Below are 17,769 nucleotides of genomic sequence, written 5' to 3' on the forward strand. Positions count from 1 at the left end.
CTTTTGCCTTCATATTTTTAAATGTCGTACTAATGAGGTTAACAAGTTTTTGGTGTAATCCAAATTCTTTAAGGCTTTTTAATAATGATTCACGATGAATATTGTCGTATGCTACAAACGTGATGACTAGACCCTTACTTCAAACTCTTTGGTGCTTCATTATCCATTTTAAACTAATGATTTGATCTGGACAGCTTCTACCTGGTCGAAATCCTCCCTGATATTCTCCAAGTTCTTGGTCGAGTTGTTCTTGGATTCTTGTGTATATAATCTTGGATAAAATCTTGTATGTAATAGCAAGCAAGGACATCCCCCGATAATTATTTGGATCGGAGCGATCACCTTTCTTATGCAGCGGGTGGATTATCGCTGTATTCCATTCCTTGGGAAGCTTCTCCGTGTTCCAAATATCAATGATGTATTTATGTAGGTTTTGAATAGTCTGATCATTAGCATTCTTCCATATTTCTGCTACTATTTGATTCTCCTGCTGCTTTGTAGTTTTTAAGTGCATTAATTGCTGTTTTCACTTCATTGTAAACTGGTGGTATAATCTTTTGTAATGGAGTTTTATTTTTGGGGTTAGAGTCAAATTCTAAATGTTCCACAGGATCCTTGCAATTAAGTAACTCTTTAAAGTATTCAAAGGATGTTAGCATTATCTTGATTACTGTGTGCCATTTTTTCATTTTTATTCCTTAACATAAGTGTGGGAGTGGTAAACTTAGATAGATATTGCTTGAATGTTTTGTATTAGTCTCTTGTTTTATGCTGATTGAATGTTTCCTCTATTGTACTAAGCATTTCCTTTTTGTAATTTCTTTTAATTGTCCTAATTTCCTTAGCTGTTTGTCTTCTGGCATTAATTAATTCTTGTGATATAGATGTTGATTCCCAACGGGAACATGAAATATTTGTCCTGAATGAGTAAATTTATAATACCAATATAATGGTCCGTTACTGGACATTGTAAATTTTCCAGTTAACTCATTCTTGGTTGCCTGCGTTTCGCCCTCATCTGCTAAGTTGGGCTCATCAGTTGGTCCTTAGCACATCTACCAAGACGCAAGGCTAGTACATACCATGGAGGCCACTGCATAGGCTACTTGAAGCCACCATCAGTGCCAATGCACTATGAGAGACTATGTCTCACTTCCAAAAATTGATGCCTGCCTGGCCATCAGATGATATAGATGTTGATTCCCATAGGGAACATGAAATATTTGTCCTGAATGAGTAAATTTATAATACCAATATAATGGTCCGTTATTGGACATTATAAATTTTCCAGCTAACTCAATCTTGGTTGCCTGCGTTTCGCCCTCATCTGCTAAGTTGGGCTCATCAGTTGGTCCTACCAAGACGCAAGGCTAGTGCATACCAGGGAGGCCACTGCATAGGCTACTTGAAGCCACCAGTAGTGCCAATGCACTATGAGAGACTATGTCTCACTTCCAAAAATTGATGCCTGCCTGGCCGTCCGATGATACAGACGTTGATTCCCATAGGGAACATGAAATATTTGTCCTGAATGAGTAAATTTATAATACCAATATAATGGTCCGTTGTTGGACATTATAAATTTTCCAGCTAACTCATTCTTGGTGGTTGCCTGCGTTTCGCCCTCATCTGCTAAGTTGGACTCATCAGTTGGTCCTTAGCACACCATTGGCACTGGCACTGGCATTCATTATTAAGGAATTTTACAACATTTTCCATGTCCATAACTAGGCTATCACAAAACAATTATGCACCACGCTGGTCAATTTCATACGATTATGTTCCTAATCCAGATATAGGATGCCATATCACGCGAAATGTTCGCTACACTTCAATGTACCACTCAACACGAAATACCTTCTGAATGGAATGCGAAATGCAAGCACTCTACTGTTCAGCAATCTTGCTGCTAACTGGCAAGCAAAATTGAACATTCCTGAGGCTAAAGCCTTGCTCCATGAAAGTGCAACTTACCCTCTGAAGTTCAGCAAGGCCCTTTCCCGTAATCACGCAACTGTGGCAACGGCTCCTACCCTAGATGGAAATCACGTTTCTTTCAGAAGGAATGAAAAATACAGTATTATTATTTTCAGGTCTAGGAAAAATGTGATCGTACTAAGTGGTAATAGCAAAAATCTATGATGCGATAAGTGAAGTATTTTTATATATATTTAATACGATGAGGATCGGGACTTGGAATTTACGACGTGCTAAGCGGAAAAACGTGTTAATGAGGAACGCACTAACAAGGTTTCACTGTATCTCCTTCCAAAAAACCTGCAGTTTGAAGTTTATATCATAATTTCTCTTTCTCTCTCTTTCCATTATTCAAGTGAAGTGACAAATACACTCTTCTTTCCACATGATTCACTATGACTGGAATAGTGACAAACTAAACGCAATAACATGACTACACCAATCCAAGCAACAATATATCAAAAAATCATCAAAACTCGAGAAATTTCAGTTGATTTGTGACCTTGAGCTCAGCCACGATGCATGTAGTGACTTCTGCCACATAAGCCAGTATAGTTGGGGAATTATACAAACAGATCTTCACAAAAATTAGTCTTTAAATATTAGGCTGTGCACATAAGACAACTACACATTTTATTAGTACATTCTGACGTACAAAAAAAACCTTGTCGTATACTCGGACCAATATGGTATTTTGCATTAAAATAAAAGGTCACCAACAGCTTCCTTACCCCAAATAGGTCTCTTCAGCCTGGCGTAATCTCAAGTGCAGTTCATCGACCTGAGCCAGCAAAGCTTCTCGTTCCTCCTGCTCTGCTTGCCGGCTTTCATCTAATGCTGCCATCATTTCCTGTCTTACTGCCAACTCAGCACTCAGTCTTGCTTCATTTAACTCCTTTTCTTTGGTCACCAACAACTTCTTGTTTTCTGAAAGCTCCCTGAAATATATAAAATGGCAAAAGACACCAAGTATTATTGCCCTATATTCATGTTCTATTGCACAAAATTTAACATTCTGCCAATTATTATGGTGTCCCAGTAATCATTTCATACAATGGTTTGATGCAGCTATATCCTAATCAATTAACCTTTCCACCTCCACTTTAGTGCAGTCAACATTTCCTCTAATATTCATGTTAGGGATGGGATAGGAAATGGATAGGAATGGGAAGGAGGCGGCCATGGCCTTTATTAAGGTACAGCCCCAGCATTTACCTGGTGTGAAAATGGGGAAACCACAGGAAACCATCTTCAGGGCTGCTGACAGTAGGGTTTGAACCTATTAGGTTGTGTACTGTACAAAGTTTTTCATTTTCTTCACCTCACTCATGGATACTATTTACGCTGAGTGGCCAAAAGTCATGGGAAGACACTGAATATGATGTTAATAACAAATTGCTCCTCCGCAAATCCTCAAAACAGCAGCAATACGGCGAGGCATCGATTCTACAAGGTGTTGAAATTGTTCTAGAGGGATCTGGACCCCACGCATCTTGCAATGCTACGTACAATTGGTCTTGTGTAATTGGTGCGGGGTTCATGAAGCGTACAGCAGCATCAGCAGCATCCCAAAAATGCTCGATTGAATTAAGATCAGGGGATCTGGAAGGCCAATCCATGGTCGTAACTTTACTGGAGTGCTCCTCCAACCACCTGCGTGCCACCACAGAGCGGTGACAGGACGCATTGTCCTGCTGAAACATGGCATCTCCACCAGGGTAGTCTAGGGCCAGAAAGGGATGCAGATCTTATAAGAGAGTTCACAGAAGTCCCACCTTACAAGAAAGGACTTCCAGGACGAAACATGTACTAAGTGATTTTAATTAAACTGATGTTTGTATTGAAATGTGGGTCTTTTGTGAACTCTCTTATAAGATTTACAGTGGCAATATGGAAACATTAGGAAGTTTATAGTTTGTAGGGATGCAGATGATCTGAAAGAATGTCCATATTATGTGCACCTGTCAGGGCTCCCTGCAGCTGGACAATGGAGCCAGGTTGCGACCATGAGAACGCTGTCCAGACCAGAACTGAACCAACTCCCACTTGGACACAACATTGTTGAGACGCAGGATCCATAGCTTCGTGGGGCATAGGCCAGACTCTCACGCCCCATCAGTTCGATACAACTGGAACCGGAATTCATCGTACCATACCACACATCGCCACTGTTCCAGGGTCCATTGCCGATGTTCGCGGGCCCATGCATGTCATTGAGCTTTGTGTTGAGGTGTCAGCAAAGGGACACGAGTTAATCGTCGGCTGGTAAAGCCTACGTGGTGCAGTTGTCTCCTTACAGTCCTGGTAGAAACAGGTTCCTGACTCCCACCATTCAACTGGGCAGTGATTTGACTCACAGTAGGCCATCTAGCGCCCAGTATGGTTCTGCGGAGACGACGTGATGTTCGTTCATTAAACACCTGTGGTCTTCCCGTGCGGCAGCTTACAGGAGTAGTAACATTCTCCCTGCAATATTGAAGATCCACCCTTGACACTGTTGACCTCGGAAACCCAAATTCACGTGTAATCTCCGCAATGCTATGACCGATGCAGCATCCTAAATTCAAAGTCGGTTAACTCGCAATGTGTTGCCATCTTCATGACACTGGTGTCTATGAAAGACTGCTCAGTTAACCGCAACGCTCAGGGGTCATACATGGAACATTTTCTAATGGGACACCCCTTCCTGTGATTTTTGGCCACTCAGTGTAAAGGAACTCAAGGGAATGGATAAGGAAGATATTAATTTATTTGTTTTTGCTGATGATGTTGCAATCTGGAGAAAACTGAGAGGGATGTTCAGAGGAGATTGGATTTTTGGAACACCACGTTTAAAGAACTTAAGTTAACTGTGGGCAAGAGCAAAACAGTGGTAGTGAAAGTTAGCAGGTTACAACCTCAGCCTTGACAGAGAGAAGACAATGTGTGAATACCTTTAAATATCTGTAGAGTACAATATCAAATGATAGAAATGCCAAAAGTGTTGAACAGGGTGCAAAAAGGATCCAACTTCTTTCATCAAGTACGGAATATACAGTAGCATGGGATAAGGGAGTTCCTCAGAGGACTTAACACACCATACATAAGACATCTCCTGTTCTTAATTGTTGTGTCTATTGTTATTTTGTTAGTTTTTAATTTTTCCTCTATCATTAGATGTTTTTTCCTCATTGTTCTTCCACTTAATTTTTTATGTTTGCCTTGTGCTACTCCACCGTAAATATATTTTTCCTTTGCGGAACTCTGTAATTCGACTTCTCGCTGTTTTGGTTTCCAAAATAAAATAAAATAAAATAAAATAAAATAAAATAAAATAAAATAAAATAAAATAAAATAAAATAAAATAGAATAAAATAAATATAGTCTGGCATCATATATGAAGGAGATGTAAGTCAACTGCAAGCTTGTTCCTTAGATCAGCTGTACAAAAAACAAGGAAAGGCAGAATTAGGAACGATCAGATATGAAGAGACCTGCATGTCAACCTGACCATGGAAGAAAGGCTGAGTGTTGCAATGTTGAAGTGGCTAGGATACGTTAAGCGGATGCAGGCGACTCAAACTCCAAGGCAGTATTTTGAAAAGATCACTCCAGGTTGAAGACCGATTGGACGCCCAAAAAAAAAAAAGCGGTTAGACCAGATAAGAGAAGACCTAGAGAAGAAAGGATAACCATGGGATGCCCTAGAAAGAGAGAAGCAGCATATCAAGACAGTAATAAACATCCTACCCGGCTCGCTGGAAGGAATTCATGATGATGATGATGATGATGATGATGACAACTGTACACTGAATACATACACCGATGTGAAAATCCACTAGGTTGCATTTCTATAATACTAATTCCGCATTTAAAATGAATAAGGCTGGTGATGAAATGGAACTTGTCTCACCCCTTTGACGATCCTGAACCATTCTGTATAGCCAAACGCAGTCTTGAAAGTGGCCCGTCAATTTGCATAAAGTGACTTATAAGTTGCTCCAGATGTACAGGGACTCCCATTTGCCTGAGACACTGACATAGTTTTTCATGTTCAAAACAATCAAACACTTTAATGTATTCAATAAATGCAGATCAGTGGTGATTGATATATAGATCACTTTGTGGTATTTACTGGCCTGAGATTCACTTGAGATTTGTGATTTCCCATACCCTGTTTGTACGTCTGGGAATACACGACCCACGATTACAGCAATGCGTTTTTGTATGATCTTTAGCAAGATCTTACAGGCATGAGAAATTAAGGCAACTGTACAATAGTATGAGCATTCCCTGTGATCTCCTTTTTGCAAAAGTGACATAAAAACAAACCTGGTCCACTCAGGTGAAGTATTGTTTTGTTTTTTCCTACTTGTTTAATGGTGCACTAACACATCAAAGGTTTTCGGCGATGGAGGAATGAGATAAGGCTAGGATTGGGAAGGTAGTGGCCATGGTCTTAATTAAGGTACAACCCAGCCAGCATTTGCATGGTGTGAAAATGGGAAACCACAGAAAATCACCAGATCTGCTGGGGTAGGATTCGAACCCACTATTTCTCATAAACAGAGAAAGCAGACCTTTAGTTGTAAGCAATGACTTTCACGGTTTCTTACTTAGGGAATGATAATATCAGAAGAAATGGTATGGCTTCCATTATGAAGAAAACAATTGTCAATAAACAGTACACCGAGCGAGCTGGCTTTGCGGTTAGGGTCACACAGCTGTAAGCTTGCATTTGGGAGATAATAAGTTTGTAATTACATCACTTCAATGCATATTTTGTTAAAATATTTACATGTTGTCCAACATTGTATAGTCAGCCAGTACCCTTTCCTCGCTCCTTTTAAGTATGCTTGTCGTAACTTTGTTGATACTGTCCGCAAGTGCATCAACCGCCTTATCTCAGACCACATGCTGCCAGCCAACACACTCGTAGTCGACCGAGACACGGTCGACCATATGAGGTTCGAGTGAGTGTGAGCGAACTGGGTCATTTACATACCTCTACCTGCAATGTATCTACTTCCTATCCAGTCATCATCATCATCATCATCATCATCATCATCATCATCATCATCATCATCATCATCATCATCATCATTTCCCTTTATCCAGCTGTAGCCGGGTAGGGGAAAATATGGTTGCTCTCCACTTTCTTCAGTAGGGGACGCCATAACATTTTCCGAGGCACCATATCTGCTTTAACCAGTGCAATTTGCTTATCCCAGCGAGGTTTATATTCACTTGGCTAATTTCTTTTTTTCATGATCTACAATTTACCAATGTTCATTCCTTGTACAATCCACGTGTCAATCCTGTGTATTTTTGCAAAGCACAGGTGATTCCGTTCACTGTGATCAACACTAGCAGGCAGGAAGGCACCCAGTTGGCTTTACTCTGTCCACATAGTAAAATCCCACACTACTTCAAAGTTAATTTTGCTCTTCCTCAGTTACATTGCTGAGAGGATCTAATCATCCAGTACCATATCTTCAAACACAGAATTCCTTGTATCCATAAAGTATTTAGTGAATGGTATTAGAGAAGGTTTTCTCCATCCCTCCTCCTTTTACCAGGCATGGGACTGCTGCTGGGATATCTGTGGTCTCTCCAGTGGCAAAGTACGTACGTACGTACGTACATACATACATACATACATACATACATACATACATACATACATACATACATACATACATACATACATACATACATACATACATACATACATACATACATACATACATACGTCAAACCTATCACAGCATTCAGTCTGCAAGCCTCTGTGATTTACTCATGCAACTCCACAATCCTCAAATTGCAATTAGCACTATGGCCTCATTTAGTTCCACACCTGCTATCATTAAACCATTATCGTCTTGGCCTCCCTTTGCTTCTCTTACCTTCCAAGGCTGAGTCCATTATTCTCCTAATAACTTTTCCTCCTACATCCATCTCACATGATCCCATCATTGAGACTAGTTTATATAGACAGCTTTATCAATAAGTTAATTCCTAACTTAGCCTTTATCTCCTCATTCCAAGCAATCTCCTGTCATTGTTCTCACCTTTTTGAACCAGAAATAATTTTTGCTACTTTGATGTCTGTTACAGCAGAAGTCTGTTACAGAGAGAACTTTTAACAGCGAAAAATTTACTTGCTATAGCAGAATGTTGTTATGTCCGATTTTTCATGAAAGAGAAAAAAGATAATAACAAATAAAATTGTTATTAAACTGCAATCAGTAATTTCAAAACATACAGATGATACTACAGCTTACTTGTTAATTATTTTCTAATTCCAATACTATGTGAACGAGCATGATCAATTTAATTCTCAAAAAATCACTCCAGAGGCTTCTGGGGCAAACATTTCAGTTTTCTTACTCAAACAGAGTTACCTAACCATAAGAGGGGGAATCAAATATAAATGGGATTTTATTTTTTATTTAAATTCATTTATTGAAAAATACAAGGCAATTACAATTTATTTTTTCACATAGTTTCCTGCTTTGGAAATGCATTTGTCTCAACGTCCCAGCTTTTTGGTGCCCTCAGTGAAAAAAGAACAGGGTCGTGTCACCAGCCAGTTGTGAACGAAGTCTTCCACACTCTCGTCATTTTCAAATCGTTGCCCTCCTAGAGCTTCTTTAAGCGGTCTGAACAAATGGAAACCGCAGGGCGATAAGTCCAGGCTATAAGGAGGATGATTGAGTATAGTCCAGTGCATTTCTTGTAGCTTGGAGACAGTTAGAGCTGCAGTAAGGGGCCATGCATTGTCATGGAGGAGGATGACCAGTCGAATCAGTTGGTCTCGTCTTTTGTGGCAATATGCAAACCTCGCCTTGTTCAACAGCTCACAGTAGTAAGCAGCATCAATTGTGCGTCGCTCATGCAAAAAATCAATCAGCAAAATGCCTTGCCAATAAAAGAAAAACAGTTGCAAGAACATTGCCAACTGACAGTAGAGTCTTGACTTTCACTGGTGCTGCCTCCCCCTTTCCTCCGCCATTCCTTACTGGCTTGCTTGGATTTGGGAGTGTAATGGTAGACCCGTGTTTTGTCACGGGTGAGAATCTGACTCAAAAATGAATCACCTTCTTCCACAAACCTTACTGTAAGCCTCTGACAGACCACCAAACATCTCAACTTCAGATTTTCGGTCAAAAGGCGAGGGACCCATCTGGAACACACTGGAACACACTTTACGAAACTGTAGGTCGTTTGCGATGATTGCTTGACAGCTCCCATGACTGATTCCGACTTGTTCTGCAATTTCTGATACTCTCGTCCATCGATTGTCATCAATAATGTCTTTAACCACACTAATGTTTTCGTTTGTAATGCTGGTCAGAGGACGGTAATCGTGTTGCTGATTTTCCACATTTTCTCGTCCTTCCTTGAACTTTTTATGCCAGGCAAACACATGTGTCCTTGACAATGTTTGATCACCGAACTGTGGAGTCAATCTCTGACAAATTTCCACCACTGTAACTCCTTCACGAGCAAGTAATTCTATCATTATGTGTTGCGCAGTACAGGGGTGCACCTGTTGCTCCGACATCATGAGTGTTGCTGACAAATCGGCGGAAAATATCTAACAGCCCGCTCTCCCCACTCCTAATGGTCCTGCCTAAGCACAGCAGAAGCGCGGGGGCAGTCCTACCAACTGCTGATGTTCAGGAACAAAAATCCCTTTTATATTTGATCGACCTTCGTAACTGCGCATCTATTATAAAAACATATTTCAAACCCCAGTACTGATAACATTTTTGCTATAAATTTATGTGGGAACAGCCTTCCTGAAATTTAACCAGATGAGAATATACAATACAACCTAAGCTCTAAAATCAGTGATCCATGCTGCCATATCTTGAGAAGTCTCATATCCAGTGCAATCTGCTTATCCCAAGAGGGGATCATTGTAAGTACCTAGGTATTAATATAAGAAAAGACCTTCATTGGGGTAATCACATAAATATGATTTTTAATAAAGGGTACAGTTCTCTGCACATGGTTATGAGGGTATTTAGGGGTTGTAGTAAGGATGTAAAGGAGAGGGCATATAAGTCTCTGGTAAGACCCCAACTAGAGTATGGTTCCAGTGTATGGGACCCTCACCAGGAATACTTGATTCAAGAACTGGAAAAGAATCCAAAGAAAAGCAGCTCAATTTGTTCTGGGTGATTTCCGACAAAAGAGTAGCATTACAAAAATGTTGCAAAGTTTGGGCTGGGAAGACTTGGGAGAAAGGAGACGAGCTGCTCGATTAAGTGGTATGTCAAAATGTCAAAAACATATCAGATGTAAGGCTTTTCAGGCATTTGCTCTATTAACCAGCGTTTCGTCTTAGGTCTGACACTAGACTCATCAGAGTGGGTTGTGTCAGACCCTACCCACTGACGCTGGGGTGTGTGCAGGTGAACTTACCAGAAGCTCTTATAAGAGGCACAGTCTGATAACTGCATACGGGAGATAAATCTCCACAATGGAATTATTGTTCCGAGCTGTCAGTGGAGAGATGGCGTGGGAGGACATCAGTAGACGAATAAGTTTGAGTGGTGTCTTTAAAAGTAGGAAATATCACAATGTGAAGATAAATTTGGAATTCAAGAGGACAAATTGGGGCAAATATTCGTTTATAGGAAGGGGAGTTAGGGATTGGAATAACTTACCAAGGGAAAGGTTCAATGATTTTCCAATTTCTTTGTGATCATTTAATTTTTTTTTTTTGCTAGCGGCTTTACGTCGCACCGACACAGATAGGTCTTATGGCGACGAGTGATCATTTAAGAAAAGGCTAGGAAAACAACAGATAGGGAATCTGTCACCTGGGCAACTGCCTAAATGCAGATCAGTATTGATTGATTGATTGATTGATTGATTGATTGATTGATTGATTGATTGATTGATTGATTGATTGATATCTATATTCAGTTGGCTAATTTCTATTTTCATGATCTACAATTTACCAATGCTCATTCCTTGTACCTAGTATTAAAATGAGGAAATTGTGTACTTCAGCCTTTATTTCTAACAGGTAAACAACTGCTATCAGCCATGTTATTTATGCACTTATTGCAAAAGCATGTTCTCTACTTCAGTTTTGAACTTAATGTTTGTTTACATTTACACTACTTGGAGATGTGAGGCGACGGGTATTACTAATTGACTCTGAATATCAACGAGAAAGCTCATTAGTGGACGTAGTGAGAAACAGATATGGAAGATGATTGATCGCATTCAATATAAATACTGTAGAGAAAGACAGCAGTCTTGGTCTTGTGTAGATTTGCAAAATATAAATATCAATAACAGAAAAATAATGTAGGTTAAACACACTTAATAACGGATGAATCAGTGATAGGAATTTTCGAGGGGCATAAAAGAACTTTTGTTAAAACGAGGTTCTTGCTATATACCAAACTCTTTATCGTGGACTTCTATTGAATTTCCAATTTAAGAAATCCCAAGTAACCCCAGTTTTCACTCCAGTGCAGCAGAGCAAAGATATGTGATTGTTGTTCATAGGGGCCTAACATCCTGGTCATCCGCCTAATGTAAGGATAATTTTATTGAAGAACTCTGTGCCTCCTTATCTAATACCATTTCTTACAACTGTAAGCTCACTCCATTAGTTTGTAATGTCTCAAGTCTATGGGTTTTAAGTAGGCTGAGTACATACAATATAAAAACATAAAGCAACTTGGAAAGAGAAGCCTCTTCCATACAAGCTATGAAGGTCCTTGGAGGAGTGGAAGGTAAAGGCTTCCACTATCCATTACTGCAGCACTAAATGCCTTTGCACCCAGGAATAAAGCTGTTACTCATTTTTGGTGAAGGCTGAGTGAATATGAGGGCTATACGCACCTCCAGAATGGAAAATCTCATTTCTTAATTTCCTCGACTTTCTGACGGGGAAATGAACCCACATTCTTCTGGGTGAATCATGCACACCTTTACTGCTAAGGTTAGACAGCACCTACAGCAACTTACCAGAGCAAGAATATGAGGAGAATAAAAAAAAAACACCCCCACCCCCACCAATAAGAAGATCATCGGCCGCTACTCATTTCCAATAATATGAGAATACACAAGAGGAAATGAATTATTTCTACATCAAAGAGGAAGAAGAGTCTGAAGCAAAATTATCCCACTAACTAGCAAAGCAAGTAGCCTGGATGGGATTGGTAAAAATACTGAAGACAGATGGTGTAAAGCCCAGGGGCCAGCAACCTACATGCTTCAGTGATCTACCGAGAATGTTTCACATTTTCACTGATCTACATTTTAAACAATGATTATTTTTTTAAAGGCATTTATTGTAATAATAATTTTTAAAAACCTCTATAGACAATGAAACTGAGATAAAAATACAAAAATAAATTATACTGCAAACAGTCCAGTCCCTCGGTGTAGGGCACAATGCGTCTGCCTGTCACCCGGGTTCGATTCATGGCCGGGTCAGGGTTTTTTAATTGTAATGATTAACATCCCTGGCCTGGGGACTGGGTGTTTGTGACGTCCTTAATCTTCCTTTCCTCACACACAACATTCTACACTACCACCATTCCATTTACATGCAGGTTCATACAATATGGTGCCAGTAGGGACAAAAGATCCACATGGGTCGACGCCCCAAACAGATAGCATTTTTAAAAAAATACTGCAAACAACTGCAAAAATCCTTTCTAGTTAGTACAAAACGTGGCAGAATCTTTTCTGAACAATAGCCCTTATGTTGGGTGAATAACTGGTAATACTGAGTTGAAAGCATGATTCCAAATTCACCAGTTAACATAGTTAACTGTATGGTAAAGTAAACTCGTATCCCCATCCTGAGGAGGTTCGGCTCTTTTAAGGTGAGCTGCCCATACCATTTCAGCTACATGCCAGCTTTCCTGCAGTTATTAAATCTCTGGCAGTTAACATAGAGGATGTTCGACTCATTTCAGGTGAGCTGCATGTACCATTTTGGCTACATACCAGCTTTCCTGGCATTCTTAAATCTCTGGCACTGTACGAAATCAAACCTGAGCCACCAAAGATGACAGCTAATAGTGCTGTCATGCTACAGAGGTAGGTAGCTGTATGGTGACAAACGGATATTGCTTCCAGTGATAAGCAATATTTCACAAGACTGTGATTTATTCACCAATATCAAATGATAATGATAATGATGGCGATGATAATGATGGTAATAATAATTATGATGATGATGATGATGATGATGATGATGATGATGATGATGATGATTTTACATCCTGCTAACTACTTTTATGGTTTATGAAGGCGTTGAGGTGCCGGAATTTTGTCCTGGAGGAGTTCTTTTACATGCTTGTAAAACTACTGAGGATTCCTTGGACAACTCATCACATGAATATGTAGATTCTGAACCAACTTCAGATAAAAGTTCACCAGTTATGCAAGGTCACTCAGTGGATCATACGCTACTTTGGTCATGTAATGCACCCAGAAAGAAGTCTTCAACTGTTGAATGTTGAAGGCAAAGTCCAAGGAACCAGATCACAAGGACGAGTACCAATGTGATGGAACGACATGGTGAATGGCCCCTTACAAAGTTCTCTCCAAGTAACCAGACTGAAGACTCTGAATAGAGCAGAATGGTGGGGTATGGTTCATCAGCTAAATGGCTGAATTATTATGGTCAGAATACCTCAGCCATGAGGCAAAATAAATAAATTTTTTAGAAATCTACTGACACAATACTGACATATTTGAGCACCTCCAAATACCATTGGGCTGAGCCAAGTTCGAGTCCACCATCTTGAGCTCAGAAGGCCAGCACTCTACCGTCTGAGCTCTGATCTACTTAGCCTGGCAACATAAAAGATATTCATGAGTAACAACTGTTAATTAGCAGAACTGTGAATGTTATGACATGATTTTGACACTTGCATGCTAATCCAGCTGTTACTACAGTTAACATGACTTAATATTGCTTTACAATGTCACATCAAGATACAGCAGTTGTAATCACATCATGGATTAAAATCACTCACATCCAATTTAATGAGAACTGCAGCAGAAGGCTTCTTTTTACGACAATGATCTGGAAATATTTCATGCAACTGATCAGTCTTACGACTGCAAACAAATGATATCACATCATGGTATTAATACACACCGTGAAAAATCATGGGACTGCTCATCATTACACTTCCTTTGTTTAGAATGGATAAATATGACTACTGAAATATAGTATCATCTCACTACATCATTTGCATGTGAAAATATTTTCAGCCGTTGGAGAACCTCCACATGCACAAGCAACTGACAGTCAAAATGCAAAACAAATTTCTGGCTTTTACATGGGGATTTAGTGCAGAGGATTTGAATATTTTCTTCTCTTTCCAAACCTTGTGATCTTAATCTGTTCTTACCAAATACTGGTACATTGTGTTTAACATGTTTCTGACCTCTGGTGTAGAGTTTAGCGATGGAAGGATAGGTGAAAGGGAGCTCTTCCCTAGAACTAAGAATGAAACATTAATTAATCGTTACCTTCGTAATAACTCTACCGTATTTTTCAAACTCCCCACATTCTGGTTTGCTTCTTCTAGCTGTGATCGTAATCCAGCCAGTTCCTTCTCCTGTCGCTTACACTTGGCTGTTAACTGGTGTACCGCCTCAATTTGCGTTCTCTCTACTTCCTCTTTGGCAGTCAGAGAACGTTTCATTCGTTCCACTTCTTGGCTCAGCTCCTCCAGTTGATCTCTAAGGAAAACATGTATCAGTAAAATTTACTTCTCTCATAACTTAAATAACTTATAACTTTCCTTCACCAATTGTATGCGTCCACACACAAAAAGATTATAAGTAATGAAAAAGAACAAACAGGTGACAAAGTGAGAGAGAGAGAGGGGGGGAGGGGGAGGGGGAGGGAGGGAAGGAGTGGAACACAAGTAGGAACAATAACAGACCAACACAGGGCAACATCAGAAGATGGAGAAACGTAAAGAGATAAGGACAAATGCGAAAACATATCAGCTGACACATAACTCTCCCTACTTCTGACAAAGCACAAAGTTTATTTATACAAGAGTATTTTCCAGAATAAATATATATTATTTCAATGTTGGAGTGACCTTGAACCGCTCAGGATAAGCATTGGTTGGTCAAGAGCAGCAAGGCAGTGGAAGCGTGAATATGGACTGCTGGGCACAAGCGGACTAGTGTGAATCGTACAGAAGAAGGAGAGGAAGCATACACAAATATAAGGAAGGATAATCAGAAAACCCCACCTATAGTACTTCATGTCTCATTCTCCCTTACTCAGGTAAAATCAAGGAAGCAAAACCTTTGAGATAAGGGTGAAAGATCCATGAAATTACCTATGAATTTATAACAACTCAGGTATAAATATTTTTATGATGAAATGAAATTAAATGGCGTAAGGCTTTTAGTGTCGGGAGTGTCCAAGGACAAGTTTGGCTTGCTAGATGTAGGTCTTTTGATTTGACGCCTGTAGGTGACCTATGCATCGTTATGAGGATGAAATTATGAAGAAGAGGACACATACACCCAGCCCCAGTGCCAGCGGAATTAACCAATTATGGTTAAAATTCCCGACCCTGCAGGAATCGAACCCAGGAACCCTGTGACCAAAAGGCAACACGCTAACCATTTAGCCATGGAGCCCGACATATTTTATGATATAAGAACATTAACAATACCAAGCACCAAGTGGTATACAAATCTTAAAAATCGTTTGACTACAAAGTATTTATAATGTAGGCACTTGTTCCTGAGTAAACAAGTATTTCAAGGAAAATAATATAGGAAAGCCAATGCCCAATCTGAGACCAAGTACAATCTTTCCCATTTTTTTAACAGACCCTTCCCAACCATAACATGAATTCCTATACAAATATCTCCAAAATGAAAACAAAAGATTAAGATCAACAATTGATAGTTACATTTTTTGGAATGAAAGGATTACCCAGTTAAGACTAAAACTATCCAGGGGTTATCTTACATGACTTCTGTCATAGCATCTATATATTTTGTCAGTAAAAATCCCACAACATTTTTGACCTCATTTCCCAGTCCACACCAATATAATTTGTAGCCATTTCTGAGATCCTTGCTAACTGTTTTTCTCCACTTTGTTTTGCTCCAACCCAATACAGATATGTTTCTTCTTTCCATTATACCTGTGAGTTCTGTCTTTTCAGTTAGGGTCTAGACATTCATGATTCCAATTCATACTTTTCCCTTCTAACAAATCCATCTATCATCAGAACGATGTTGCCCATTATACCTGATAGATCTTCTCAAAGACTATGCCACTCTTCATCTTATTCTTCTTTTTCTACCGCATTTCCCACACCTGTGGGGTCACAGGTGTGAACTGTGTTGTACATGTGGATTTGGCCCTGTGTTACGGCCGGATGCCCTTCCTGACACCAACCCTATATGGAGGGATGTAACCACTATTGTGTATTTCTGTGGTGGTTGGTAGTATAGTGTGTTGTGTGAATATGAAGAGGAAAGTGTTGAGACAAACATAAACATTCAGTCCCCGGACCAAAAGAATTAATCAGAGGCAATTAAAATCCCCAACCCGGCCCGGAATCGAACCCGGAACCCTCTGAACTGAAGACCTCAATGCTGACCATTCAGCCAACGAGTCGGACTCAAAGACTACGTCACCTTATGCAATAATTTTGATCTGAGGTTCTTTGTGTGTTTGAAAGTGATAGACTCTAACCACTGGCTTGCTAGGCTTATCGTGGATCTTCACTTAAGTGTTTAGTTTTGCACTAGATGGTCAGTGCCTAACATGAATTTCCTCATGCCAGTTAGATGTATGGTTTAACCGCCAATACTCAGGAGGCTGATTGCAGTGGTTGTGCACTGTGCGATGGGTTGCAGGTTATAAATTGCAGGTTATAAATTTCATCTTCTTTGTCCGTATTGAAGATCTACTTGTGATACAATTTCTTATAATTTTGTTAATTACCACCTATTCAATACAATAAAAACATAGTAAAAACTTACATCTTAATATGTAAGTCTTTACTATGTTTTTATTGTATTATATGTAACTTTTTACTATGTTTTTATTGTATTGAATAGGTTGTAATTAACAAAATTATAAGAAATTGTAACACACTGTGCGATGGGGTCGCCATAATATTACTGGCAAATCTCAAAGGTTTGATTTCCTCTCCTTAGAATGAGATTCCCTTTCCGAATTTCTCTTTGATTTCCTTTACTGCTTGTTCTATATAAACACTGAAATAGGGAGAGGACAAATTGCTCCCTTGCCTCGCTCCGTTCTGAATTGCTGCTCCTTTTTCATAGCCCTCAATTCTTATCTTTGGAGACTAATTTTTGTACAGTTTGTAGGTAATCTTTCTTTCTCGGTACCTGAACCAAATCACCTTCAGAATCTCACCATTATCGAATGCCTTTTTCTAGATCTACAAATGCAATATACGTAGGCTTGTCCTTCTTAAAGTCGAAATTGCTTCATGTGTTCCTACATTTCTTCTGTAGCCAAACTGATCTGCTCCCAATTCAGCTTCAACTTGTCTTTCCATTCTTCTGTAAATAAAATGTGTTAAAATTTTGGAAGCATGGGATACTAAACTAATAGTGTGGTTTTTCATGCTTTTCATTCAGTACCTGCTTTCTCGGGAACAGGTATATAAACTTTTTCTCAAAAATCAGACTGCATTCCTCCTGTATCATACATCTTACACACTAAATGAAATAATCTAACCATACTGGTTTTTCCTAAGGCTGTCAGTAATTCTAAGGGTATGGCATCAATTCCAGATG

At 39.5% G+C, this 17,769-nt stretch overlaps 1 protein-coding gene across 2 annotated transcripts in view; it reads right to left on the reverse strand.

Moving 5' to 3' along the window:
* The window catches only part of LOC136858596 (TATA element modulatory factor), a 335,705-nt gene that overhangs the window by 143,089 nt on the left and 174,847 nt on the right, over positions 1–17,769 (reverse strand). For both annotated transcript variants that reach the window (XM_067138270.2, XM_068225630.1), the window contains exons 11-12: positions 14,485–14,697; positions 2,709–2,915 (exon numbers count right to left, since the gene is read on the reverse strand). In XM_067138270.2, coding sequence (XP_066994371.2) covers positions 2,709–2,915; positions 14,485–14,697 — 420 coding nt within the window. The remainder of the gene's footprint in view (positions 1–2,708; positions 2,916–14,484; positions 14,698–17,769) is intronic.

Source organism: Anabrus simplex, chromosome 1 (assembly GCF_040414725.1).
Source record: "Anabrus simplex isolate iqAnaSimp1 chromosome 1, ASM4041472v1, whole genome shotgun sequence".
NCBI classification, from domain to species: domain Eukaryota; kingdom Metazoa; phylum Arthropoda; class Insecta; order Orthoptera; family Tettigoniidae; genus Anabrus; species Anabrus simplex.